This window comes from Camelus ferus, chromosome 17, assembly GCF_009834535.1.
Source record: "Camelus ferus isolate YT-003-E chromosome 17, BCGSAC_Cfer_1.0, whole genome shotgun sequence".
NCBI lineage: Eukaryota > Metazoa > Chordata > Mammalia > Artiodactyla > Camelidae > Camelus > Camelus ferus.
In genome coordinates this window covers 37,548,989-37,576,789 of record NC_045712.1, presented here as the reverse complement: position 1 = coordinate 37,576,789, position 27,801 = coordinate 37,548,989, and the positions used below count along the sequence as shown (strand labels likewise).

The following is a 27,801-nucleotide window of genomic DNA, read 5'->3' as shown; positions in this document are numbered from 1 at the left end:
AAGTGTTCTGAGGGGAGCAGTGGGATGGAGGCTTTGAAGCAGGGCTGTTCGGTCATGTGTCGCCTTCCTCGGCTGGAACATCAGCTCAGATCTGCTGTGAAGGTGATCTTTGTCGAACCAGTATTCGGTGAACACCACTGATGTCTGGAGCTGTACTGGCCCATTTTAAGCGAGTTGTATGGGATGTGGGTCAGGTTTCCTTGTCGTCACACTTGAGCGCCCCCTTCTGAAGCCAGTCACCAGAGAGGGAGGTTGACTGTGTTCCCCAGAAAGTAGTCCACTTGAGACCTGGGTAAATCCTCGATGGCGCCCCCTGTAGCCAGATCTGAGCTTGATTTGATCTTCAGTAACACGGTAATCCCTCTTCCCCCGGATACAGCCTGCCATCTCCTGATGAGGACTTGTGACATGATTTCCACCACTGCCATGGAGGGGGGCTGCTTAGGAAGCATGGTGCCTGCTCCCTCTCCCTCCCCCTCTCCCAAGTGTTCAGGCATTAATCCGACCCATCTAATTGCACTTTGTTCTTCCGGGAAGCTGGGAGCTGCCTTTTCCTTCTCTCTCCCGTGCCCCATCCACACACAGAGGCAGCGGTACCCTTTGCGGGTGGTGGGTATTGGCATCAAGCTGCCTGCCTCTCAGGACTTTCCTCACGGTTTGTCTCGACTTTTCTCCTTCTCAGATCAACAACAAAGCCTGTGGCAAAATCCCTGTGCCCCAGCAAGTCGCCCGGGACCAGGACAAAGTCCACGAACTGGTTCTCCAAAGCGAGCTGGGTATCAGGCTCTTACAAGGAAGAAGCATCAAGAAGGCCTTCCTCTCCCCCAGAACTGCCCTCATCAACTTCCTGGTGCAGGAGTGACTGCAGGGACACTGCAGCTGCCACAGGGCCTGTGAGGCCCCTCCTGCAGGCCTGAGGGGACGGGAAGGAGTCTGAGGCCCAGGGACAGGGAAAAGCCAATGTCTTGAATGTGTGTCTTCGTCCCCTGACAGGCTGGCGTCAACAGGGTACCTCTGCAGCGTGGCCTGGTGCAGGGGAGAGGGTGGGTGTGGGCAGAGGAGAAATATGAGGGTGGGCAGGGGGAGCCTGTTCCTCCCCTGACCATTGCAGGGTTGGGGAAGCGTCAGACCGCGGGTGAAGCCACTAGAGATTCGGCTGGGCAGGAGCAGGAGGGAGAAAGGAGGAGCAAGTGAGGTGAGCACGATGCCTCTCGAGCAGCCTGGGAGCCTGGACCCAGGAAACCACCGCCTTAGGCGCATCCCAGGAACATGAGGCTAAACAGGGGAACCACGGGGGCTCGGGAACAGCCACTGTCGAGCAGGTAACAGAGCCTCGGCATCATGGTGGGTGGTCTCCCACCCTCAGGTTAGTTGGAGAAGACATTTGGGTCGTGTCCAAACATCCACTGTGGAATGGACACTGTGGTCTTCAGAAGCTGCTCAGAATCGAGGCAAGTGGTGTTAGTCCCGCTGCCAGCATCCCCACCGCCCCTCAGCCCTGCCGGGCGGGCTGCTTCCTCCCCAGCGCAGCTGGACGCTGAGACTCAGGCTCTTGGGTGAAGCACCGCTTCCTGCTGTGACCGGTGAGCAGCACTTCCTAACCACTCCCTCAGGGTATAAAATTTGCTGTGAAGTGAAGCGGAACCAAGCTGGTTCCAATCCTAGACAGAACCCATCTCGGAGCCCGCTGCTGCCAGACAGGGAGTCTGCTCACGTGAGCCCCAGATGGCGATGCCACCGTGGGTGTGGTCCCCAGAGGCAGTCATGAAGAAGAGCAAGTTCAGCGCAGAGGGTGGGACGGATGCCACCCGGGCACCACCTCCTATGTTTGAGCCAGAGCAATCAGGCTGCCAGGGAGACACCAGGACTGGACCCATGTCACTGCATATTAGGGTAATCCTGGCTTTCTGTGAAGTCAGCACGGGTGGTCTCACCAGAACTGGCCTAAGCCACTGATTACTATTTAATGGGGGGAGGAGGAGGAGAATCTAGCCATTCTGTGGCGCTGAAAATCTGTATTTGTTCTCTGATGGCTTTTTCTGAAGTAGCCTCAGATGTGGTCCCCTGCAGTTCAGCAGTTAACAGATGATTTTTTTTTAATGGAATAAAGTGTTTGTCATGTACGACTTTTGGACATATGTGTGATCTTGGAATAGCCACCATATTCCAATTCTAGGAGTTAATCAGCAACACATGAAGGTGTTCCAACGTCACCAGAAGCCCTGGCTGTGTGCCTGACTCCACATGGAGCGTTACAAAGTGAGATGAGTGTGGAACTTACAGAACATGGGAGACGACTCTGACTCAGGAACATTAGCAACAGCAACTGCCTCACTTGGCTCAAGCCTAATATTCTGCCTGGCCCCCATGCCCAGAAATCCTGGTTTAATTGATCTGAGGTGCACTCGAGCATCAGGCAGCGTAAAAGCTCCACAGGTAATTCTAATGGACAGCAGAGTTTGAGAACCACAGGAATAATTGATGCATTTGAACCATGTCTAACTGGTCCTTTCTCTCCCTGACCTGTGGCTTAATTGGAATGAGCTTGGTCCAGGACTAAAACACGACAAAGTAGAGTTTGGAAGGACTAGGACCAGGGGCCAGAACTCCCGAGCAGGTATTTAAGATGTTCCCAGAGCTGGGGGGAAGGTATCGCTCAGAGGGTACAGTGCTACAGTGCATGCTTAGCATGCACGAGGTCCTGGGTTCAATCCCTAATCCCTCCATTAAAATACATAAGTAAACCTAATTACCTCCCCCCTGGAAAAAAAAAAAAAAAAAGATGTTCCCAGAGCTGACTTGAGTGTACATGATCCCTTTCCGTGTACCAGCAAATGTGGATTAAATGTAAGCAAACAGATGAGGATATTTGGTACAAGGAGGAAGTGAGTGTTTTGCTTGATTGTCTTGTTTGTTCCTAAAGTAAGCTAAGGTCTTGGGTCTGTCAACAAGATGAGGGTAGGGGGCCCTTTATCTGCACATAATCTCTCCAAAGCAATGGGTCAGTAAAGCCTCAAGGCCCCTGGACTGACCAGCATGGCTTTGGAGAATTTTTTCTGTAAGAGGATAAAACTTTCAAAACAAGAGCTCACTGGTGCTACTAAGAGATAGTTGGAGTAATGGAACAATTGAACAGAAAAATCTGATCCCTTGGGTGAGGCATGATCTCAGTCATTTATTAACTGTCTTGCTTAGGTCAAAAACTGGGCCTCAACAAGTTCGCTTGCATTATGTCACTTCATTTCCACTATAACTCAAGAGAGAAAGAATTCTTCTCTCATAAATATGAAGAAACCCAGGTTCTGAGGTTCAATAATTTGCTTGGTTTCCACAGCTAATAAGTAGAAGAACCAGATGCAAACCCAGGTCTTCTGACCACCCACTGTGTCTGCCAGGCCCCTTACCTAATTGCCCATCTTGCTTCAAATACACAAGTCAGGAAAATTGAGATGCTGGCTGGAAGCTGGCATCCTGAGCAGAGTCTGGCCCAGGCTCCCCTCCTGTGAAGTCCTCCCAACTGGAAATCACAGCAGTGCCCTCTGAACAGGGACGGGTGGCAACTAAGGCCAGGAGCGCAGTGTTGGTCCCTTAGGACTGGAGGTGAAGGTTGTTGCCAGACTAGTAGAAGGCCCAGGCTCATGGGTGATGTCAGGGTTGTTCCATTGGGGAAATAAGTAAAGAGAGTTTGTGCACAGGGAAAGAGGTGGCCTTGAATCCCCTCAGCAAATGTCACGGCCACAGGAGCCAACTGTCTGCCAATAAAAATGAAATTGATCCCAGAGACCCTAAAACAGTAAGTGAGTGGGGAAACCTCATAGGCATGCCTCATCCCAACCTAAACAGACACCTTCAAGGAACTAGTGAAGGAAAATAGAGCACATCCAGTCAATGGAAGACGAGGCAGCAGGCAAAAAATCATTTTTTAAAAACGTGGAATATGGACATTTTCTTATGAATAAAGCAGTATACTTATACAATATGATCCCAACCATAATTGTTCTTTAAATTCCAACCCTGCAAAGAGAGAGAGAGAGAAATCTGTCCACAGATCATTGGTTACGTAACCTTATACGTAATCTTTCCTTCCGTCTACTTTTTTCTCGTTTTTCTGATGTCATATTTCCATATTGGGGGAAAACCATCAAAATCTACAATTTTGTGAAGATCCAGATGAGCTAAGGACCTGTCCCCTTGAATTGCCTTTTTTTCTCCCACTCAGGGTATCTGGCTGTCCATGAGGATGTGCCCTGGTTAGAATGTGCCCCTTCTGTTGCATAGAGTGGAATCCAGAGAAGCAAAAAGCATCCCCACGAAGGTATTGTTTGCACAGTCACTCAGTGTGGGTAGATGTGGGAAGCTCCGTCTCATCTCTCAGCCTGTGGTCTTGCAATCTGAGGACAGAAGTACAGAAAGTAACATTCCCTTCATGGGACTCTCCTGTCCTTACTGGACAAAGCAATTTGGTGGCCAAGAACATGCACTTTGGAGTCAGCCAGACCTCTGTTCTCTGAGGCTCTGTCACTTAAAACGTCATGACACAGGCAAGCCATGCAATCTCTCTGAACTTTTGTTTCAGCAAATGTAAAACCCAGGAGTAAAAATAATAGTACCCTGAGGTGTGAGGATGAAGTGAGATAATGTGTGTAAAGCACATGGCACATAGTATGTTCTCAGTGAATGGGAACTGTTTATTATAATCAGTCTTGCCTGGATAAGGATAGGTTGATGTCTAGAATGGGATTCTCTTTGGTCAAAAAGAAGAGAATGTTTAGAAAAGGATGACCCCAGGTACAAATGGCCGTCCTGGCCATCCCAGGCCTGTGAAGAAGAGTTTTAACCACCAAACTTGGAGGATTTTGATCCTGTTGACAGAACCTGCTATGTAGTGTTTTCAGCTCATGCCCTGAAACCTTAGTGTTCCTACTCATGTTATGTAATTATAATATATGTTATATATTGCAATGCTTAGTACTATCTGCTCTCCATGTTCTGGGGCCATGCCTCCTCCTGGTTAGTTTCCATCTGTGTAACAGTGCTTTCTCCTTGGTGCTGGAGACCTTCTCTTCCTTACATGGTAGCCCAGTGTCATGAAGGCTTAACAAGGGTCCTGCAAGCTCCCAAACCTCCTTTGGGCCCCTCTCCTTCCAGCATCCTCTTCTGCCCCAGGACACGTGGACTGTGACATGGGAAGGGGTGGGTCAAGGGATGAAAGGCCAAGAGCTGGAAACGGCAGGTGTGACCCAGCCTGAGCCCTCAGATCAAGTCCATTTTGGCCTGGCTGCCTATGCCCAGAGTAGGTTTCCCTGAGCGGCCTCTGCTTTCTTCCCTCAACAGCAGTCATTGGAAGGGGAGCTTGGTTTTTGCTGGGGGGACCTCTTGACTGAGTGGAGTGGCCACCATTCTTGTTGCCTCTGCTGCTTTGGCTTGTATTTTACTGATTGATGGCCTGAGGCTGCTGGAAGCAGATGGCGCAGTGATGTGACCTGGAGGAGGCTTGGGCCGGGTGGAGAAGCCCACCTTGCAAGCTATTCATGGCCCAGGGGCTTCTCAGCAGGCCTCCAGCCCAAAAGCGGAGCATCAGAAGTTGGCTTTGGTCCTCATTTCTAGGTAGTTTGATTCCTGAACTGAGCCCAGGTCGGGGTTACAAGGCCACGAGCACACCCAGACAAGCAGCAGCATCCAACCGGGCTGACGGCCTTCCTGTTAGGCCAGAGTTGGCCGTTACACGGGCCAAAGAGGGCATGGTGCGTGCACCAGCTGCCCTGGCCTCCACTGCCAGCTGCCCTCTTGGTCTTTCTCCTCCAAGGAGGGAAGGGAAGGAGGCAGACAAGGCTACGGGGTCATTCTGTGCACCAGGCACCGTGCAAGGGGGTTTGCTACTGCTCTTAAATGCTCACATTGATGCTTACGAAGTGGGAATTATGACCCACATCCTATAAGGAAGGAAACTGAAGCCTAGGAAAGTGTAGCGAATTACCTGAGTCATGGCACTGGTGACTGTTCCAGCCAGGATTCAGCCCCAGGTCTGCCTTTCTGTTCACCGCTCGTGTTTTCTCCACAGCTCCAACCTGCCTTCCGGAAGGGAAGCGGTTGGGGTGTCTTGGGAGGAAATATGTCTTGTTCTTGTTCTTTCTGACCCGGGAATTCTGAACTAGAGCTCTGGTAGGTATGTGGCCTGGCAGACTTGTCCCTCCTGGAGGAAGGGGGCTGAGCTTTTGTACCCTGAATCTGTCTGTCACTTGAGGGGGTGAGGGGTTAATAACTTTCTGGGCATCTTGGGATGAAGGGACTCCCATTGGCTTAGGGAAAGTTTCCAGAGAGGGACACAGATGGGCTGTCAGCAACCAGCATGCACAGGAGCTGGGGGACAGGCACTCCAGCCTGTGATGAGGAGCTGGGGGGCGGGAGGGCATCCAAGGTGACCACCATAAGAAGAAGGTGAGTCCAAGCCTGAGAAGCAGCGAGTCTGTGGGTAAGGAAAGGCTCTAGACAGAAGCAGAATCGCAAGAGACGTGGAGTGAGCACAGGATGGGATCAGGACAAGCTGAGACCCCTACTACCCTTACCCCCAACCCCACACCCTGCACCCTGCACCCTGCCCTCATGCCTGCCTGGGTGGCCTGAGGCAGTGCCCCGGCATTCAAGGCAGTGGGTGAGACCAACCTGGAAGGCATTATCATCCCCCTGTTGCAGATGACAAAACCACAGCTCAAACAGGCTATGACTTGCTTGAGGCCCTATGTTAAGTGGTGAAGTATCTTGACCCGCATTCTGTGCTCTTTTCACTTGGGGGCCCCACCCCCTCCCCTGCAGGAAAAGCCGGGTGTTACCGTCAGGCAAAATGTAGCTCAGGAGGTAGATGCTCTTAGTTGTGGAAGGCATGGGGTAGACAAAATGAGAAGAGTTTGTGTTCGCCTTTCTTCCTGTGAGAAGAGCAGGCAGAAAACATCTGTTTCATGGTCTGAGTCTCTGTCTGATGCTCAGAGGGTGGGCAGCCAAAGGCTCTCATCCAAGCTGATGAGTCTGGAGATCAGAATCTTAGGGTGACCAGCAGTGAGTAAGAGGGAGTCCCCCCGGGTGGGTGGGTGGTGACAGTGCCGGCAGGGAGCCTGGAGCAGCTAAGGGAAGGCCAGTCCTGTGGGCAGCGGCCTGGGAGCCAAGGGTGGGGCCAGCGATCGTCCAGAATGGTTGACCTCACTCCGGGTCTCCATCTTCTCTGCCCACGTGAGGGAGGGGATGCAGGGAATAACGAGGCCCCAGCCAGGCCTGCTGGGCCTGGAAACCACCAGTCATGACTCACCTCCCTTGGTCTCAAGCCCTGAACTTGAATTTCGCTTCTTGTCAGGCCTCTGGAAGAGCTGGCCTGTACCAGACACTCAGTGTGCAGGAGCCACAGCCTGAGATTCCCTGATACCAGCAACAGTAATAACATGTGCCATTTAATGAGGACTAATTATGCACCAGGCCCTGTTCTGAGTGCCCTACCACAGTAGGGGCCCCACTCAAGACCACACATGGGAGGGTGGCAGAGCTGTGATTCCCACCTCGCTCCATTCCATTGCTTCCCAAAGGCCTTGGTGCAAACCAGCCCTCGAACATGCTGGGTTTTCCAAGATAGTCCTCATTTCTGGCCTTCCCTCCAGTTGTCCCCAAAGTACTATAGAACCTGCCAAGCTCACACTTGCTGTCTGTGGACACCTGGGTGAGCACATCCCTGGTGCCTGGGAAAGATCCGGGCTCTCTCTCTGAGCCTGGGACTGAACACCCCCAGGGAGCCATCTCTCCCTGGCAGACAGACAGAGACTCCTCTGGGTCCCATCAGCGGGACCTAGAAGTCAGGGGGTCAATTTTGCTTCACTCCACGTACCGTGAGTAGAATCCCATGGAAGGGAGCAGGGGAGACCCAGCCTGGGCCTGTGGTCACAGTAAGAGCTACCTGGCCTCACAGCAGCCCAAGCCAGTGTCTTCTCCAGAAACATCCTTTCCTTACACCACCGAAGAACCCCATCTGGGATTACTCAGGGATGGCCCGCCCTGGCCACACCCAAAGGTGGACTCGCTGGCCACACCTGCTGCAGCTGTGCCCTCATGGGCTGCTCTGAGGACCAGGAGGAGAACTGGGATCCTCCTTCGCAGACACTGTGAGGTGAGGGAGGAGTGTGAGTGTGTGGAGTGGACACTGGGGTCAACAGGGGAGGTGAAGGTGGTATATAATTCACAGGGCCTGGAATGTCATTCATCAGGGAAAATGCAACTCCCTTCCAGTAGAAACAGGGCCGAGGTGGGCTCCGGAGGCGGCTTGCTGTCAGCGGGCAGGACACACGGTGCCACCACGCAGAAATAGTCTAAGTAGGAACCTAAGCCAGGTGTCACCGAGTATCTCCATTATTAGTTGTCAGTTTCCAGGAAATACGTTAGCTTTCTAGTAATGCTATAATTGACTTTTTTTTATGGCCTGAACGTTTGTGTCCCCCTACAATTCCTATATTGAAACTGTGCTTCCCAATGTTATGGAATTAACAGGTGGGGCTTTGGAGTTTAACTAGGATAAGGTGAATTCACGAGGATGCAGCCCTCGTGAATGGGGTTAGTGTCCTCATGAGAGTCAGGAGAGAGCTTGCTTCTGCTCTGCATTCGGCCTTGTGAGGACACAAGATGTCAGCCAGTCTGCAACCTGGAAGATGGTTCTCACCAGAACCCCACCACACTGGCACCCTGATCTCACACGTCAGCCCCCAGGACTGCGAGAAGTCACTTTCTGTTTATCAGCCACCCAGTCGAGGGTACTCTGTTATAGCAGCCGTAACCAAGACAACTACTGTCGTCTCAGGCATCAGCAAACATCTTAGGAGTCAGTCCCCCTCTTAGGGAACATAGTGACCTCTTAGTTACCAGTTGCCTCGTTATGACCCATAGCACCTTAGTGGTCTGCTGGTGTCTTGATTGTCCAGCAGTCTCCTTTAGCAATAATTTCTTTTTAATTATCAGCTAACTGATAATGTAACTATAATAGATAAACCCCTAAACCTCGCTGGGTTCACACGGCAAACTGGTTCTCACTCCCGTAAGTGTAATTCTCTGGAGAAGGGAGCAGAGGAGGGATTCTATTCCATTCTACTCCAGCTTGTCAGAGGAACCCAGGCTGACGGAGCCTCTGCCATCTTGACCTCTTGGCTCTCAAGGTTGCCCTGGACATTGATGTCAAGCCCGCAGACACGGAGAGAGGGAGATGGAATCTCACAAGGAGGTTTTTATGGGCCGGGTCTGGAAGCGGCAGACATCACTCTGCCCACTTTCTCTTGGCCAGAATTTGGTCACCTGGTCTCAGGGGGCTGGAAGATATGGTCCTGGCTGGGCAAACAGTTCCCAGCAACAACTCTGCACAAGGGAATGGGAAGCCTCATCTCCAGTGGGCAGCTAGCTGCCCCCGTGCCCAAACTCTTGGTTGTCAGTGTACATCTTAGTTGTCTTCTAAATATCTCAGTGATCTGCTGACACCTGGGTTTACAGGCATCTCCTGAGCGATGACTGTTTACCTTCTGAATCTGTGAAAGCTGCTAATTGTGGCTCTGAAATAGTTTGCAGTCAGACTCCTCCATCTCCTGCCTGCCCAGTGCAGCCCTGCCCTCTGTCCCAGACTCCAGGCCTTGCTCCAGAAATGGACGAAGTCACAGACCTGCTTTGTGCCACTTTATAAATGACCCGTTTTTACTCCAAGGTCTGTTGGTTGGTCTCCAGTTCTCCCCACTCTCCTCCCTCCGTGAGATTCACACGTTGGTTAGTGGAGACAGTTTGCTGTGTTTTGCGGTTTGGAGGGTGTAGGGCATTTTAAAAGGTAGAGAAAGGCAGGTTTCCCACACGCCCTGCAGGAAACCTGGGAAATTCTTCAGATTCCTGTTTCTGAAGGGTCAGGGCTGTTTATTCAGGGTGGAAACGTGACACAGCCCTAAATGCTTCACCGGGTTTTGGTCCTTGGGGGACTTATACCTCGCCCCACAACTCAACACACACTCTCCCCACACACACACACACTCCACACACACACACACACACACTCCACACACACAAACTCCTCACACACACTCCTCTCACACACACCACACACACACACTCCTCTCACACACTCCCCCCACACAAACTCCTCACACACTTCGTACACATACAACACATACACACATAGCACATGAACACACACCCCACCTCAACACACACACAGCCCACACACAACACACACATACCACATACATACAACACACTCAACACATCACACATACATGCTATACCACACACACCACATAACACACCCGATACCACACACACCAACATACAACACACGTACGAGGCCAAGCGCTAGGCTCGGCACTCCGGCACTCCATAAGTGCTTAGAACATGACAGCAACCTTCTGCTTCCCGCTGTTGCCTTGTTTTCCTGGCCTGAGAGGGGCCCTGTGGGAGGGAGCAGAGGGGGAGAGGATGGGTCAGAGGCCTGACCTTGGTTCCCTGCTTTCCCCTCCGGCAGCCCTCCCTTCCCCTTCCCTGCGGCCACTCACAGGTGGTCACAGGTGGGGCAGGTGAGCTGAGGCACAACCCTGGGGCGGGGCAGGGGTCAGAGGTCTGGGCCGTGGCCAGCCTGGGGTAGCAACAAACATAAGCCTCCCACAGGGTAGCCTTGGGGTCAGGGAGAGGCAGAGGCGGGAGTGGAGTGGGGGGAGAGGGAGGCGTCCTCACTTTCCAGATCCCATCTCTTTTTTTATCCAGGTGATGATCTTTCCCAGAGACGGAGTGGTCAGTGCAAGAGCCAGGAACACGAGCTGGAGGCTGCTCCCCTCCCCGCACCTTGTGTCCGTCCTCCTGGGAGAGCAGTAGCTCCGGGACAGATTGCAGGTAAGGATAGAGAACCCCAGGTCCCCTGCAACCAGGTCACCTGCAGGGCTGAGCACCCCTGCATCGGCTGCCGCAGCCCCACAGGCTGCCATAAACCCCTGAGCAGCTGGACTTTGCTCTGTGCTGTGCTAAGAAAATACACCTGAAAATGAACAGTTAATGGCAGCATTTTGTTTATTTGTGGTACTTAAGATACTGGTGCACTTTAAAATTGATGATGTCTTTTCTTTCTTTTTTTTTTTTTTAATTTTTGGGCTTTGTTGTGTTTTTTCCAAGGGGTGGGGGATGAGATTTGTTTGTTTAAATGGAGGTACTGGGGATTGAACCAAGGGCCTCCTGCATGCCAAGCACACACTCTAGCACTAAGCTATACCCTCCCCGATGATGTCTTAAAATTTGATGAAATATGAACATGTATTCCGTTTGTGTCTACTGAATACCTTGAGTTAACCTCTTAAGATGGCATTGGCCCCACTGTATTGACATCATGCTGGTGTCTATTTTCCCCACAAGACCACTTCCTTGAAGACTGAGCGTACGGTACCTTGGTGACCTTCAAGTCTCCAGACCTAGCACCGTACACAGTAGGGCAGCTTGTTAATGGTCTGACATCCTGTGGGTTTGGGTAGTCTCCGGCTCCTGTGTACCGTCCACAAAGGTGCTTGCTCATTTGTTTTCTGGGAGAATGGAAAGAGTTTGAAATCCCTAGACTGCTTCTTCAGTAAGGCTACAGGTGTGGTTGTGTAGGTTGTACACTGCACAAAGGTTTTCGGTCAGGGAGGCTAGTGGGACTGAAATCCTGCTCTGCTGGCCAAGCCATGTGCCGATAAGCGCCCAGAGCACGCAGGGTTGTAGAAATACGCTCTGGAGGTGTTCGGGATTTGCTCCTCCACCGTTAAGCAAAATCTTCCCTGCAGTGCCTCTCACCTTAGGAGTCCTTAGCAGCAGGTCAGGATGGGCTGAAAGACTGACCTTCAACATTGATCCAAAGTCTTGAAGTGATTCCAAGGGTCGAGAAGTGGTCACAGACTTTTGGGTGAGGCTGGGTGGTGCAGGACAATGTTGAGTTCTGATTCTGGCCCTAAGTGGGCTCGGTGACCTTGAGCAAGTTGTGAAACTCAGCAGAAGTTTTTATCTCCTTAGTTACAAAATTGACCCAGTGATGCCAACTGTTGGGTGAGATGCGTGTCCTGGGTGGGAAAACTGCTGAAAATAGTCAGGGGATATTTTGTAAACTGGAAACTGCTGAGCAGTAAATGACAATCTGGAGGTTTCTCTGCCGGGAGAACAAAAGGATGGCAACAGGATGGTTTCCTGCTCGGCCTTTCGGTTAAGGCTTCGGTTCTGGCTCCTCTCGCCTGGGCTGCCAAGAGTCACTGTTGAGCGTTAGCCACCGGGCCTTATTGGAGCGCATCAGCCTCTTGCAAATATAATCTGTGTGTGTCTTAAAGTCTTGATTGTCAAGAGCTGGGCTGACCCCAGGGACTGGAAGCCCCCAGGGGAGGGAGCTTCGACCAAAGGCCACATGGAGATAGTGTGAGAAGGCAGTGAGGAGCTGCTGGGGGAAGCTCTATGGGTTTGTTTGTTTGTTTATTATTTTATTTTTCCTATGGATTTATTTTAAGGCTGGAAAGAAGGAGCCATGTGGGAGCAAACTGTGGTGCAGTAATCGGGGTCCAGCAGTCCCAGAGCTTTACTTGAGTATTTCCCCTGAGGCAGGAATGAAAAGGAACTAAGGTTTCTATTTACCACAATGCTGGGGTCACAGTCCAGGGGAACCAAGCCAGGAGACGGGTGGGGGACAGCCATGTGTTTAGACCAATAAGAGCCTGTTGCCCTGTTGGTGGTTCTGGACCCTCGCTATGAATCACAATGCAATGGAAATGGAATAATGCCAGATTGGAAAACAGTAGCCCAGGGGCCAGTAGCTTATAAATAAAGTTTTATTGGAACACTACCATGCTCGATTATTTATGAATTTTCTGTGGCTGTTTTTGCACAGAGTTCAGTAGTTGTGACAGAGACTCTGTGGCCCACAGAGCCTAAAATATTTATTATCTGGCTCCGCCCAGAGAACGTTTGTTGAACCTCAGAATGATGGATGGGGCATTGGGCTTGGGGAGTCCGAACACTCAGGTTTGAGTTCTGTGCACCTGTTCCTTATCTGGTGCCCTCAGGCAAAGCTTGAGTCTCTCCAAGCTTCGTTTCTTTACCTGTGAAACTGAGTGGTACTTAATGCCCGTTCTACCCAGTTGTCGTGGGCATTGAATAGATAATATATTTATTAAATCTCTGTGAATTATTTTTAGTGGTTATTTTAGATATTACAATATGCACCCTTACCTGATAGTCGTCTTCCTTGAGTTAATGTTGTAGCACTTCTCAGTGAACACACTGAACTGTTTTTACAACAGTATCCCCTTCTTTTTGTCCAATTATGGGCCACGGTCAAACTATTTCTATATATTTTATAAATGCCACACAAATTGATTATTATTTTTATTTTAAACAGCCAACAGTCTTTAAGGGAATTTTAAAAAGAAAAAATTTGTCTTTTATATTTGCCCAAATTCTTGCCATTTATTGTGTTCTTTTTTTTTTTTTTAATTGAAGTATAGTTGATCTACAATGTTGTATCAGTTTCTGGTATACAACCTAGTGATTCAGTTATACACATATATATTCTTTTCCATTATAGGTTATTACAAGATACTGAATAGAGTTCCCTGTGCTGTATACAGTAGGACCTTGTTTCCATTTCTTGTGTTCTTGATTCTTTGTGCAGATCTGGTCTTCAATCAGAAACAATTTCCCGTTGACTTAGAGGGTTTTCTTTAGTGTTTCTTACAGTGCTTCTGCTGGCAGTAAATTCTCTCAGTTTTTCTCAGCTTTTGTTTGTCTGGGGAAAGAAATCCTTTCCCTATACTTTCACTGGATATAGACCTTTTGGTAACAATCTTTTCTTTCAACATTTTAAATGCCATTCCGTTGGTTTCTGGCTTTCATTGTTTCTGATGAAACTTAGTTATTATTCTTTCTGTTGTTCTATTGAAGATGTCCTCTTTCCTTTGGCTACTGTTAAGGTTTTCTCTTTAACTCTGTATTTCAGTGGTTTAAGCCGGATATCTCTAGATGTGGTTTTCTTTGTCTTGTTTTGTTGTTGGTGGTTTTTTTTTTTTTTTTTTTTTTGGCCTGCTTGGGGTTCATGAGGCATCTGAGAGTTATCTTTCAACAATTTGGGAAAATTCTTAGCTATTAAATCTTCAAATAGTTCTTCTGCCCCAGTTTCCCTCTCCTCTCTATCTTATATGTCACTTACATATATCTGGGACCATTGATACTGTCTTGCAGTCCTCTGATGCTCTGTTTTGGTCTTTTTTTTTTCCCCCCTTCTTTTCTTTCTTTTTTGAACAATATATTTGCATGCAGTTGAAAGAAATAATATAAACAGATCCTGTACCATTGACCCATTTTCCCCCAATGTTAACCTCGTGCAGAACTGTAGTACACTATCACACCCAGGATAGTGAAATTAATACAACCCACCGATCAGATCAGATTTCCCCAGTTTTACTTGCAGTGATCTGGTGTATGTGTGTGTTTGTGTGTGTTTAGTCCAACGCAGTTTGATCGCAAAGTAGGTTCCTGTGTCCACCACCACAGTCAAGATACAGAACAGTTCCATCACTATAAGGGTCCCTTATGTTACTCTTTTATAACCACCTCACCTCCCTACCACATCCCCACCCCATCCTTAACCCCTGACAATAGCCAGCCTGTTCTCCATCTCTATAATTTTATCATTTCAAGAATGTTACATAAATGGAATCAGATGGTATGTAGCCTCTGGGACTGCCTTTTTTTTTACTCAGAACAATTCCCTTGAAATTCATCCAAGTTCTTGCATTTATCAATACTTCATTCCTTTTTATTACTGAGATGCATTCCATGGTATGCACATCCTATCTGAAGGACATCTGAGTTGTTTCCAGTTTTTGGCTATTACCAATAAAGCTGCCATGAACATTCATGTACATACTTTTGTGTGAACATAAGTTTTTATTTCTCTGGGATAAATGCCCAAGAGTACAATTCCTGGGTCATATGGTAATTGTATATTTACTGGCATGTTTTTGAATTCACTGATTCTTTTTTATCCTGCATCTAGTCTACTGTTAAACTTATATAATGAATTCTTCATTTCAGATACTATATACTTTAACTTTAAATTTTCCATTTGATTTTTTAAAATAAGTTTTCATTTTTCTGTTGAATTAGTCCATTTTTTCCTATATATGTCTATCTTTTTACACGAATTCTTTAAGATATTTCAAGGTTTTTGAAAATACCTTGTCTGCTGATCCCAACATCTACATTATGTGTGGATTTGTTTCTTAATTTTTTTTAATTGAGGTACAGTTGATTTACAATGTTATGTTAGATGTACAGCAAAGTGATTCAATTATACATACATATATATATTCTTATTCAGATTCTTTTCCATTATAGGTTCTACATTCAAGATATTGAATATAGTTCCCTGTGCTTTACAGTAGGTCCTTGCTGGTTATCTATTTTATTTACAGTAGTGTGTATATGTTAAATCCTCAAATCCTAATTTATCCCTCCGCACATCCTTTCCCCTCTGGTAACCGTAAGTTTGTTTTCTACGTCTGTGAGTCTGTTTCTGTTTTGTAAATAAGTTCATTTATATCGTTGTTTTAGATTCCACATGTAAGTGATATCATATGGTATTTGTCTTTCTCTGTCTGACTTGCTTCACTTAGTGTGACGTCTCCAGGTCCATCCATGTTGCTGCAAATAGCAGTATTTCATTCTTTTTTATAGCTGAGTAGTACTCCATTGTATCAATATAGTACATCTTTTTTATGCAGTCATCTGTCAATGGACATTAGGTTGTTTCCATGTCTTGGCTATTGTAAGCAGTGCTGCTATGAACTTTGGGATGTGTGTATCTTTTTGAATTAGTTTTCTCTAAATATATGTCCAGTAGTAGGATTGCTGGATCATATAGCAACTCTACTTTCAGTTTTTTAAGGAACCTCCATACTGTTCTCCATAGTGGCTGCACCAATTTACATTCCCACCAACAGTGTAGGAGGGTTCCCTTTTCTCCATATGTGGGTCCGTTTCTATTACTTGTTTTTTTCCTGATGAAGGATCACATTTTCCTGCTTCTTCACATGTCTTATAATTTTTTTTTCAATGTATTCCAGACATAGGTATAAAAGCAAAATAGAGAATGAGGTGGAAATGTCCCCCCCCCAAAAGGACTTGCCCTGTCTTCTGTCAGGAAGCTGTGGAGGGGGCTGGCCTCTTCACCTGCTCAGGAGTCGAACTCTCCAGGGGCTCAGTCATAGCTTTAGTGGTTTCAGTTCACTTAGTTTCAAGTCTTGAGTGGGTATCTGGCCCCTCCCTTCAGCAGATATGGTCTCTGAACAGGTGGCTAAGGAGATATGGCAACTCTGAGTGTCACCCCCAGAAAGTCTTTTAGGACATTCTTTTTTACCAGGCCAACCACTATTCATCTACAAGGCTTCCCTCCAGGAAGCCTTCCCAGAACCTTCAGGCCATGGCAGAGTTCTTCCCCCACCACCTTCCACCATGCCTTTGCCTTTGAAATGACCTGGGCTTTGACTCTCCCCTGCCCCCTCTCCCTCCTCACCACACGCGTTATGTCTCATCCCTCTCTGATTTCCATCAATAATGAGTGGCTGTGAATTGGGTCAAAAAGCTAATACCTATTAAATATTTTTTGAATGGACATGTAAGTTTTTGGAGGAGCACATTAACAGAGGGGTGGAGGTTCAACACGGCATTTAGAACATGGTTTTCACTGAGTCAAGCCCAGAGCAGAGAGGACCTTGACCAGTACACCCAGCCCTTCTGAAGGATGCGGCTCTATCAAGTAGTTATTTAAAAGGAGACAATAAAGTGATCAAAGGCAGGGAAAGCAACACTAACCTTGATCAGCAGGTTTTGAGGATGTTATGGGAGGAGAAGCATGTTTGGAGCATTGTGTACATATCTAGATGGAACTAAGGAATTCCCTTGAGAAAGAAAAGAAGATTTAGGCATTGTCTTCCCATCCTGGAGGGTGAGCAGCGGGTAACCCAGAGATGGCCATCCTCACTTCCTCACTGACTGAGGACGGCACATTAGCACGTAGTTGGTCTCACTTTGTGAACTTGTTTCCAACAATGTTTCCATTGGTACACATGTCAGGGTCAGAAATCAGACATGATGAAAAGGAGGGTGAGCCACCCACTCTGCAGGAACATGATGAGCCCCAGTTCTGAACGATGGGTCCCAGAGAGTGGTTATGAGTTCCCTGACATAGGAGACAGAAGCAGATGCAGCAAGATGATGTCCAAGTGAAATGCTAGTCTACTGGCTTTTACTAGGGTAGGGTGATGAGGACTAATGGGAGATCTCTGGCTTCAGGGGGGCAGTGGGAATCAGTCAGGTGAAAACTAGAAGGTAGTGTGGTCCCAGCAGAGGGAACAGCCTGTACAAATGCTAGGTGATGGGAAAGGACTCAGCGTCCTTGAAGAACTGAAAGGCAAGAGTGACCAGGACATAGTGAGTGAGAGCAGGGGACCATGAAGATATGGATGGGAGCTCATTTAGCTGTGTTAAAGATTCTGGATTTATTTGAGGTTGATGCTATTTGCAGCTCAAGAATGCTGACTGCAATGAATGTTGGATGAAATCATGAGTGACTGGGTGAATGAGTACATATTATCAAGTAAAGTGATGAGAGGCACACAGACATAAAAATGGAGACCCAAGTAATTTCATTTATTGAAGAAGGGACAGTGAGACTCTCAGTGGAGATCAGAGATGCTGAGAATTTCTCTCCTGGGTGACACCATGGGAATCAGAATGTTCCTGGCTGCAGATGAAGAATCCTCTTTTGCCCAGGGCCCTGGCCTGCTCCTGCTGTGTCACAGAAGAGGAGAAGGAAGCCCTGCTGAGCTGGGGCTGCCACCATCTGTGACCCACACAGGAGACCAGCTTCTCAGCCCTCCCCCTTCCTCTCAGGTTCGCTGCCTGCATTGGGAAGAGATACCCCCACACACAAGAGCAGCGGGGCCTCTGAGATCCAGGGCAGCCCTGAGGGGGAGATGAGACTCAAATAATGTTCTTCTCTAAACACTGCCCCGAGGAAGGCCGTTCGAGGCCTGTGGGCATCCACACTTGCACAGCAAGATGACCCGTCATCACGGTTAAGATGCTGCCCAGCGCCGAACCTCCGCTCCAACCTCTGCTATCCTTCCTTTCCCTCTCAGTTTGGAATCCAGATGTAGGCCTGTTTTTCCATGCACACTTGGGGTGAGGGCTGTACACGTACACTTGAAGGAGGCGCATTTTCAGCCGAGGTGACCCACTGCTGCCCAGGAGATGATGACACTTCATCACAGCCTGTCATCTGGGCTCCTCTCTTCTCCCTATTTTAAAATTCACTCATGAGCATGACTACCTGGGGTGAAGGTTTAGCTGCGAGTGTTTCTCACTGATTTAGAATAAACCCCGTGGGGGAAGGATATAGCTCAAGCGGTAGAGTGTATTCTTAGCATGCAGGAGGTCCTGGGTTCAATCACCAGCACCTCCTCTAAAAATAAATAAACCTAATTACTTCTACCATTCCCACCAAAATAAAATAATTAGATAATACAATGATAAATTTATATATATATATATATATATATATTTTTTTTTTTTTTTTTTAGAATAAACCCAGAAACCCCTACAAGCCCTAGGAAGCTGCATCCGTCTCCCAGCCGCGCCCCGCCCCCGACAGAGCTCGGCCCCGCCCTCTTTCAGTTCCGGGCGGGTGAGCACCGCCCCGCACGCCCCGCCCACCCGCTCGGTCCAGAGGCCCAGCCACCCTGCCTCAGGTTCTTCCCCTTTGCCTCTAGCACCCTCCTGGTTGAACCGACACCTCCTCACCGAGTCCTTGCTGCCTATCCCACTCCTCACCTAAGCCTCGTGCCTCCTGCCCCACTGCACTCACAGGAAGGTGTCCTTTGCCCTCCCCAGCACTTTTTACAACTTCTCCATCCATTCATGTGACTGTCCCGTGTGCCTGTCTCCTGTTAGCCCGAGGCTCCCGGGGGCCGCGAGAACACCTACTTCCTTCCCGTGGCTCATCCAGCACGTAGCACAGGGCAAGGCACTGAGTAGGTGCAAGTCCGTATTTGTTGAATGAATGAATGGACTGTTATTACAATGCCTTTTCCAGTCTGCCTCACTGCGGGATTCTGACTGAGTTCAGGAAGCTGAGCTGGTTGAGAGGGAGCTGAAGGACGGCCATGTGCCACTGTTGCCTCTGTGCGGGGGTCTTGTGTCCGTTTCCTGGGGCTGCCATAACAAAGTACCACCACTCCATGCTTTAAACAAGACATTTATTCTCTCATAGTTCCAGAGACCAGAAGTCCAAAATCAGGGTGTTGGCAGGGCCATGCTCGCTCTGAAGGCTCAAGGGGAGAGTCCTTCCTTGCTCCTTCCCAGCTTCTGGTGGTGCCCAGCAATCTTGACATTCCCTGCTTGCACCTGCATCGCTCCAACCTGTGTCTCTGTCTTCACGTGGCGTGTCCTCCTGGGTCTCAGTGTCTCTCCTCTTCTTAGAAGGACATGGGTCACGTTGGATTTAGGGCCGCCCTATTCCAGTATGACATCATCTTAACTAATGACATCAGTAATGCCCCTATTTCCAAATAATGTCATTCTGAGGTCCCAGGAAGGACATGATTTCTGGGGGGGAGGTGTGGCAGAGGGCACTATTCAACTCAGGACAGGTCTTCAGTGGCTCTTTTCTGTCTGATTTCTCAAACTTCCTGCTTGTGCACTCACTGCCATCCCCATGCCTCTCCTTGAGAAGGGAGCAGATAAACGATCCCTGCTGAGATGTAAGTGGCAGCAGGACTTTAGAACCCACTTAGAAAAACAAAGTGCCAATTTGTCAGCAAGTGGGACTGTGTTATCCGCCTTCTCCTCTCCCCTTCCCTGTTCTCCAGTCCCACAGCACCCAGAATCCCTGGGTAAGGTCAGCGACCATCACATCCCCGGACACACAAGAGGAGGAACTGCTGACTCTGCCCCAACGCCCACTATGTTTTTCAGTGTGAGGTCACATGTCCCCTCACATTTGAACATGGGGCGCACTAACTCACTGGAGCACCCATCATGGGAACCTGCAGTGACTTGGGTTGCAGTGGATTAAGACAGGCTGAGGGCTCAGCATCAGCACTCCACAGCAGGTGCCACAAAGACACGGGATGCGATGTGCACCTCTCATGAAGGAAGCCGTTTGTCCTCTGAAGGAGACAGAGTGAGGACCCCAATTATAGACAGGCTTTGGTAAAAGCCATGCATAAGACTGACCGTGCCCTTCAGGCAACGAACGCTTGGGGCTGTTTGCTGCACTCCTGTCAATTTCTGGTGTGTTAATTTGGACTCTCAGATGCAAATACCAACATAGGATTCGATATGCAAGAGAACCTTGGAGAAAACGCCCATGCGAGATGGTGGGGAGGGAGATGGAGGAGGCTGGGGGACCCTCAGGTGGAGATGCAGGTTGACCTCTGGAAGGAGAGAAGGAAGGGAGAAGGAAGGTCTTCCTTAGGCCAAAGTTGCCTGTTGGAGGAGCCTCGAATCTTCCAGGAATGGGCCTGTCTTAGCATCTGTCCCTGCCAAGGTCAACCAGGGGCTGGGAGCAGCCCACTGGGAGGTAGGGGCTCAGCACACCTGGGTTCAGAGCCTGGCATCTGGGGCATCAGGCAATCCAGCTCCCCACAGTAGGAGATTGGAGGGCCTGCCTGTAGGTCACGAGGGCCAGCAGTCCTCTCCCAGCCCTGCCATCTGCTTGGCCCTTGTGAGAAAAGGATCCTGGGGTCTGGGGGATCCCAGCTAGGTCAGCTCTCACGTTGTAGGGTGCTGCAGGAGGGAGGCAGTGGTCCCACCCTGGCCTCCCCGCTCACCCGGAGTGAAGGTCACCCAGGACAGCCAGCCCACAGCACTGGGAGTTTATATGAGGCATTTTCCCGTCATTGAGGGTTGGATGTCCTCGGAGGAGATCAAACCACGAAATCATTTTCAACACAAAAGGCCCGTTTTATTTTGACAAGAAAAAAAATAGTGGCTCGGACCAGCCCTCAGATGTGGCTGGTGTCCTGTGGACGCCCACTAGGTCTTAGGGTCCATCCATAACACTCAGAGGGCGTGGAGCAACTCTTTTCTGTCTTTTTTGGGGGGAGGGGGTGTTTGTTTTACAGGTTTAGAGGGTTGTGAGTATTTTCACTTCTCAGTATTTCCCATTTTGAGCTCCCCAGTAGACTGGTTGTACCAAATTGACCAAGCGTGACACATAGCTTTGGCTTCAGGGCTACATTTTTATCTCCTAAACCACTAAAGCTTAAAGAGGGGGAGGAAGGTGGGTGTAAAGACATCAGCAGACGTGAAATTGGGCAGACAGAAATAAACAGGGCATTCTTCCTTCCTGTCTGTAGGGCTCACGTTCCCCAAGCGGCGGGGCACTTCTCCTCCCTGGTCGCAGGAGGGGAACAGCTACACACCCAGATCTTCACACTCAGTTCTTCTAGCAGCTTCGAGGGCATTCCTCAGCCTGCCGCAGGCTGCCCTCGTAGCTCACACCCCAACCATGTCAGTTGATGAAAATGTCACAGACACTTTTTTCTTTTTCATGTTGCTCTACAAACGTAGCACAAAGGTCCCCAAGTCCTCTGGTCTTCTGTAGTCACCCACTTTCTTATTACCCAAATGAAATAGATCAGCCCTCATTCTCATAAGATGGGGGGAGGGGGGAGTCATGGCCATCCCCGTGGAAACTGCCCCACCAGTGACCTCCATGGTGCAACCCCCCGGACAGTGATGCACCCTCCTCTTAATGCCTCATATGCTTTCCTCTCTTTCTTCTCCTGGTCCCTCCCTGGCTGCTCATTTTCTGGCCCTTCCCTCTCTTTGAGCTCTTCAGGACGTGGTCCTGGGCTCTTTATTCTTCTCTAGCCCCACCGCCTGCCCAGGGGAGCTCACTCAGGCTCGTGGTTTCAAACACCAGTGACTCTGAATCTAATGTCCAGACAGACCTCTCTTCTGGCCACTCAGCTGGCTTCTTTGCATCTCCGCTTGATTTTTCCCTGCAACCTTGTTTCTCTCCAAGTCCACTCCTTTTCAGTAAATGACCCATCACCCAACCATCCAAGTGCTCAAATGGGAAATCAAGGAATTCTCCTTGAGTCTCCCCATTGCCTTGTCTCCCTCATCTCCATCCGCATTGTCTGCTCCACCTCCCAGGTGTCTTGAGTTGGTCCACTTGGGATGGCTCCAGGGCCACTCCCTGCTCTCAGCCCCATCACCTCCCCAGTACTCTCACAGCCTCCTTGCCTTCTTGCTCTCCCCTTGGCACCAGCCCCACTCCCAAGTCTATTCTTACCATGGCAGCTGTGCTGACCTTTTCTGAGCTTTCACTCAAACACATACTTGCCTTAACAATCCCCAGGGGCAAACCCAGCAATGGGCCAGTGAGACCCCTCTGCCAGCCTCAGCGCCCCCACTCACCATGCTCCAATCACATTGGTCTTGCTCCCCTGGAAATGGGGGCTGCCTTCCCTCTGCAGGAATGTTCCCCCAGTATTTGGATGCCTGGCTTTTTCCCAATCTCCAAATCTCCCCTTAAGTATTACCTCCCTAACAGGCTCCCTGAAAGTTTATGTGCCTTTATTGTACTTTAATCTGCCCCTTTACTTCTTCTCCTCCCTTTGGACTATGGGGAGCATGTATGGGTTGAAAGAGGGGCAGGCTAAGTGTTCATAGCCAAAAGGCTAATTGATTCTTTTCATCTGCTCCGGGCCTCACTGCCAGCACCACAAAGAACAGGCTAAGCGATGAAATGACGCCTTACATATCTTCTCCCACATTCATAGGTGGAGCCCCAGGTCAAGGACATGTGTGTCTCTCCTCCAAGACTATTGCTCTGAGCCCAAGAGGGGCCGTGGAAAATCCTAGTCTCCTTTTTCTAGAGCAGACTGTAGAGGTCATGGCATTTCCCTAGTTGTGATGACTACTTAGTTTACGGAGCTCCTCTTAATACATGACAGCCCACCCCCACCTCCCGGCAACTGGGGCTGAGCTGAGAATCACCTGACTTAGTCTGGGCCAATGAGAGTTCCTTCTCAGGAATTTGAGTTTGAGACAAAAACGAATAGTCACTCTTCCCATGTATGCCTGGACTCTAACAGGCGGGACCTGAGCGTTGGCGATGGTTACCAGGCAGCCTGGGAAGCCAGTGGCATGTCCGTGGTGAGCAGACAGGAGGTGGTGAGACAGGACCCTGACTGAGCACCATCCTTCACGCACCGGCATCCCCTGCATTCCAAGCCTTATGCACTGTGACTATCCTGTAGTCAGCTTCCTTTGTTTTTGAGCTAGGTTGAAAAGGGCCCCTGTCACTGGCAAGCACAAGAATCATAAATAATTCAGAGGGGAAGCGTTTGAAGATTCAGCCTATGGATGGTTAAGTAATGGGGCTCTTCATGAAAAAAATCCCCCCTAGTCTAGCTTCTCTGGAGCCAGACAGATGTGAGTTTGAATCCCAGCTTGGACCCAGTGTGACCCTGAACTTGTCACTTAACCTCTCTGAGATTCAGTGAACTCATGAGTAAAATAGGAATAATAATGTCTACCCATGGAGAAGACAAAAGAGATGAAAATATGGCGACCAGGATTTTCTTATTGTCTGCCCAAGTCTCTCTATTCCCAGGCATCAGTGTACTTGGCAATAGCATCAAAAGCCTTAAAGATGAGGCACATGCCTTTTGACTCAGCATTGCTTGTATAGGAATTTATCCCAAGAGAATAGTCACATTATGCTAAGATTTATGAACATCCATGTTCACTGTAGTCAAGAATTGGAAACCACTCAATAGTAGGGGTCTGGTTTCACATCATGGTGTCCCACTGCCACAAACAATGTAGATTGTGGTCCTTAACCTTTTTGGACCTCTTAGAGGATGTGAGGAAAACTACCAGCCCTCTCCTTGGGAAAACGCATATAAGTATTTTTTCATAAAATTTAGCAAATCATTTCAGAAAACTCACAGATTCCCCAAAGCTCCATTTAATGAATCATAATTTGAAAGAATCATTTCCTGATGTGTGTCAGTGTACTCAGTAGCATAAAGTCGAAAAAAAAATCAGACTCCCAAGGAGTCTGTACAATACAATCACAGTTTTGTAAAACAAAAGTAATTTAGGTACATACACATATATTCACAGTAACACACATACATATTGTGGCCGTGGAGATATGCCACTCAGCTCTTCCTTTGAGAGAGATCCTGCCAAGAGGAGGAGCCTAGGCCAGCCTCTCTCCCAGCAGCCACAGCAAGTGACTAAGCATGGGGGGGTATTAAGGGCCGGGTCATTTCTTTTTTCTTTTCTTTTTTTTTTTTTAACATTTCTTTATTGAATTATAGTCATTTTACAATGTCGTGTCAAATTCCAGTGTAGAGCACAATTTTTCAGGTGTACATCATACATGAACATATATATATATATATATATATATATATATATATACATTGTCACATTTTTTTTTTTGCTGTGAGCTACCACAAGATCTTGAATATATTTCCCTGTACTATACAGTATAATCTTGTTTATCTATTCTACATTTTGAAATCCCAGTCTATCCCTTCCCACCCTCTGCCCCCTTGGCAACCACAAGTTTGTATTCTATGTCTATGAGTCTGTTTCTGTTTTGTATTTATGTTTTTTTGGTTTTTGGTGGGTTTTTTTAGATTCCACATATGAGCGATCTCACATGGCATTTGTCTTTCTCTTTCTGGCTTACTTCACTTAGAATGACATTCTCCAGGAACATCCATGTTGCTGCAAATGGCGTTATGTTGTCGGTTTTTATGGCTGAATAGTGTTCCATTGCATAAATATACCACATCTTCTTTATCCAGTCATCTGTCGATGGACATTTAGGCTGTTTCCGTGTCTTGGCTATTGTAAACAGTGCTGCTATGAACATTGGGGTGCAGTGGGATTACTGGGTCATGTGGTAAGTCTATTCCTAGTCTTTTCAGGAATCTCCATACTGTTTTCCACAGTGGCTGCACCAAACTGCATTCCCACCAGCAGTGTAGGAGGGTTCCCTTTTCTCCACAGCCTCTCCAGCATTTGTCATTTGTGGACTTTTGAATGATAAGGGCCGGGTCATTTCTGCCAAACATCCAAGCCTCCTTCCTTCTTCCCATTGGGCCTGCATCACAGTCCGCACACCCTCCCAGGCGACATTTGGAATTTTTTTTTAATATCAAAGCACACATTTTGCTTGAGGTAACTAGGTCTATTCATATATTTCTATATGGAGAAGGTACTGGGGATTGAACCCGGGGCCTCATGGGTTCTGAGCAAGCACCCTACCACTTGAGCTATACCCTCCCCCCGACATTTGGAATTAATCACTTGCACTTTAACTCTGTCTTGGCTTTTGCTTCCCAGGGATCTGGTTTTGATATTCTTCTATGCATTTGCCATGCTTTCCCAATTTTTGCCAATTAAGATTATATTATTTGGGGCATCAGAAAACATATTTTCTTTTACACGAAACACAAATACATATAAAGATGGTATCTTTACATTCAGATGTGCTCTGCAAATTTGAAACCCCGTGGATCATGAAATTCATTTGCTTAATAAAAATCGGGTGTCTCTCCAAGACAAGAGAAAAAAAAATAGGTGAAATAGGTGTCTCATCTACCTACAACAGTTGATCTCCCATCTCACATAGAAGACAGGATGCTTAGCAGAAGCAGCAACAGAACTTTCTGGAGCCCACAGAGCAAAGTGTCAGCCATGGGGGGGTTGGGTGCACCCTCTCTGTCCACACTGGAACGTGGTGCTCATGCCCCCAACCTTTTGTCAGCCTGCTCCAGCATTCTAGATCCTCTCCACGGGGTCAGGGCTGGACAACAGGGGCACACACTCATTTTTAACCCCCTTTTCCCCCTGGATCCCAAACAGACAGGGCTTCTGAAGAGTCAAGAGAGGTCCTGGCTGCTTTGATTTGTTGAGGCTCCCAGTATATTTGAAAACAAATAGCATCAAAATAGAGTTCAAAGTTTGTGGCGTATTTGAAATATTTACATTTAACTAAATGGTGTGTTTAACACACTCAGACTCACACAAGACTTCCACAAGCACAGCTTGACTACAGGATTTATTTTTTTTTTAAATGATTGCCTTGTACACAACATGGGCAGTGTGGCTGGTACAAGCACAGAGGCATGAAGCTCTGTGATACACATTTTCTTGTTTCAATCTTCTTGGTGCTTCTCTGTTTGTCTTCACTTGAAGGCAGTAATTAAAAGTGTGAACCTGAGGCCCTGTAAACCTGACAGCCCCCTCAGGAGACCTCGGGCTAGAGAGACCACCTTCTGCTTCTGTTCAGCCTTGTTTTTTTCAAATGGGCCACAGACTCAATGGTTTACTTTTTAGCTGTCTTTCTTCTTTGCAGGTTATTTAAAAACTTAAAAAAAATTTATTATTATTATTTCTTTGATTTTTCAGGAGGGGAGGTAATTAGGTTTAATTTTAGGTTTATTTATTTGTTTTTTAATGGAGGCACTGGGGATTGCACCCAGGACCTCATGGATGCTAAGCAGGCACTCTACCACTGAGCTATCCCCTCCCCCTTCTTCTTTCTATCTTTAAACGTTATTGGCCTTCCCCCACCCACCAAAACAAACTGTAACCTATTTACTCTAAAGGATTTAAATGATTAGAAATGCATAAAATGGAAAATAAAAGTCCCCCACAATCCTCTCTCCTGTGTTATCAGGATAACCACTATTACCAGTTTGATGTATATTCTTTCAACATCTTACTTTTAAAAATAATTTTTAAAAGTTAATTAGGAATTACTTGATTCATATAAATAAACCATATATGTAAGTTGTGAAGCAGAGCATTAAAAATCATATCAACGAACCCACCATCCCATTTAAGAACTGGAATATTCCCTGCGTTACTGAAGCTCATGTGTTCCCGTCTACAGTAACACAGGGAGGTAACTAATACTTGAAGCTTATTATTTTTTTTTTAAATTATTCCCTTGTGTGTGCTTATACTTTTGCTTGTTTCTAACTTTATAAAAAACAGTCTCTTGGTGTAAGTAGTCTTCTGGGACCTTAGGATGCGTCTACGATACCGTATAGCAGTGTATTTCATAAAATGTGTGACTGGAATATATGTATTTATATAACCCATTTTACCATCCGTGGGCTTGGGGACTTTTTCCAGGATCCTGCTATTACTGACAATACTGCTGTGAAATTTCAGTACCTGTGTCCTAGGGCCTGGGTTGCTTGGAGACAGTGCAGGAGCAGAGAAGCTGGGGGTGAGATCTACATGTAGGCTCAATGAGATATCTATTTCCCAAGTGGTCCTGCAGTGGACCCCCAGCAGCGGAGGAGAGAGGGCCTTCCCTGCTCCACATCCTTGACTCCTGGTGTCATCAGGCTTTGCGATCAGCGTCCATTTGGTGGGGTGTCTGGTGAGCAGCTTTCTCTCACTATGTATGAGCCCCAGAGGCAGGGGTAGGTTTCATTCAGTGACGTGATCAATCCAGGGCATATTTAAGTCCAACTGATGAGACTCGATCTGCAAAGGCTCTGCTGGGCTGGGTCTGTGTGTACGTGTCCCTCAGTGGTGATGATGCTGTCCACCATGTTGGGAAGGACAGTCTATTTTACTGAGTCCAGTGATTCAAATACTGATTTCATCCAGAAGTACCCTTACAGACAAACCCAGAGCAACGTTCAATTTGGGCACCAGTCAAGTTAATACATAAAATTAACCTTTACA

General features: G+C 48.0%; 1 protein-coding gene and 1 long non-coding RNA gene across 4 annotated transcripts in view; both read left to right on the top strand.

Annotated features, from left to right (window-relative positions):
- Positions 1–2,126, top strand: part of LARS2 (leucyl-tRNA synthetase 2, mitochondrial) — a 132,463-nt gene extending 130,337 nt beyond the window's left edge. Inside the window, exon 21 of one of the 2 annotated variants that reach the window (XM_006173915.3) lies at positions 683–2,126. In XM_006173915.3, the coding sequence (XP_006173977.2) occupies positions 683–862 (180 nt within the window). In that variant the 3' untranslated portion in view covers positions 863–2,126. The remainder of the gene's footprint in view (positions 1–682) is intronic. The other variant, XM_032459026.1, reaches the window with a different exon arrangement.
- A 1,972-nt stretch (positions 2,127–4,098) lies between these two features.
- LOC116657231 lies at positions 4,099–18,993 on the top strand. Of its 2 annotated transcripts, none has more exons than XR_004312300.1 (3): positions 4,099–4,315; positions 10,759–10,884; positions 18,639–18,993. It is a non-coding gene; the product is annotated as an uncharacterized LOC116657231 (long non-coding RNA). The 2 variants fall into 2 exon arrangements; XR_004312301.1 differs by lacking the exon at positions 4,099–4,315 and adding an exon at positions 10,437–10,571.
- Positions 18,994–27,801: the final 8,808 nt, after the last annotated feature.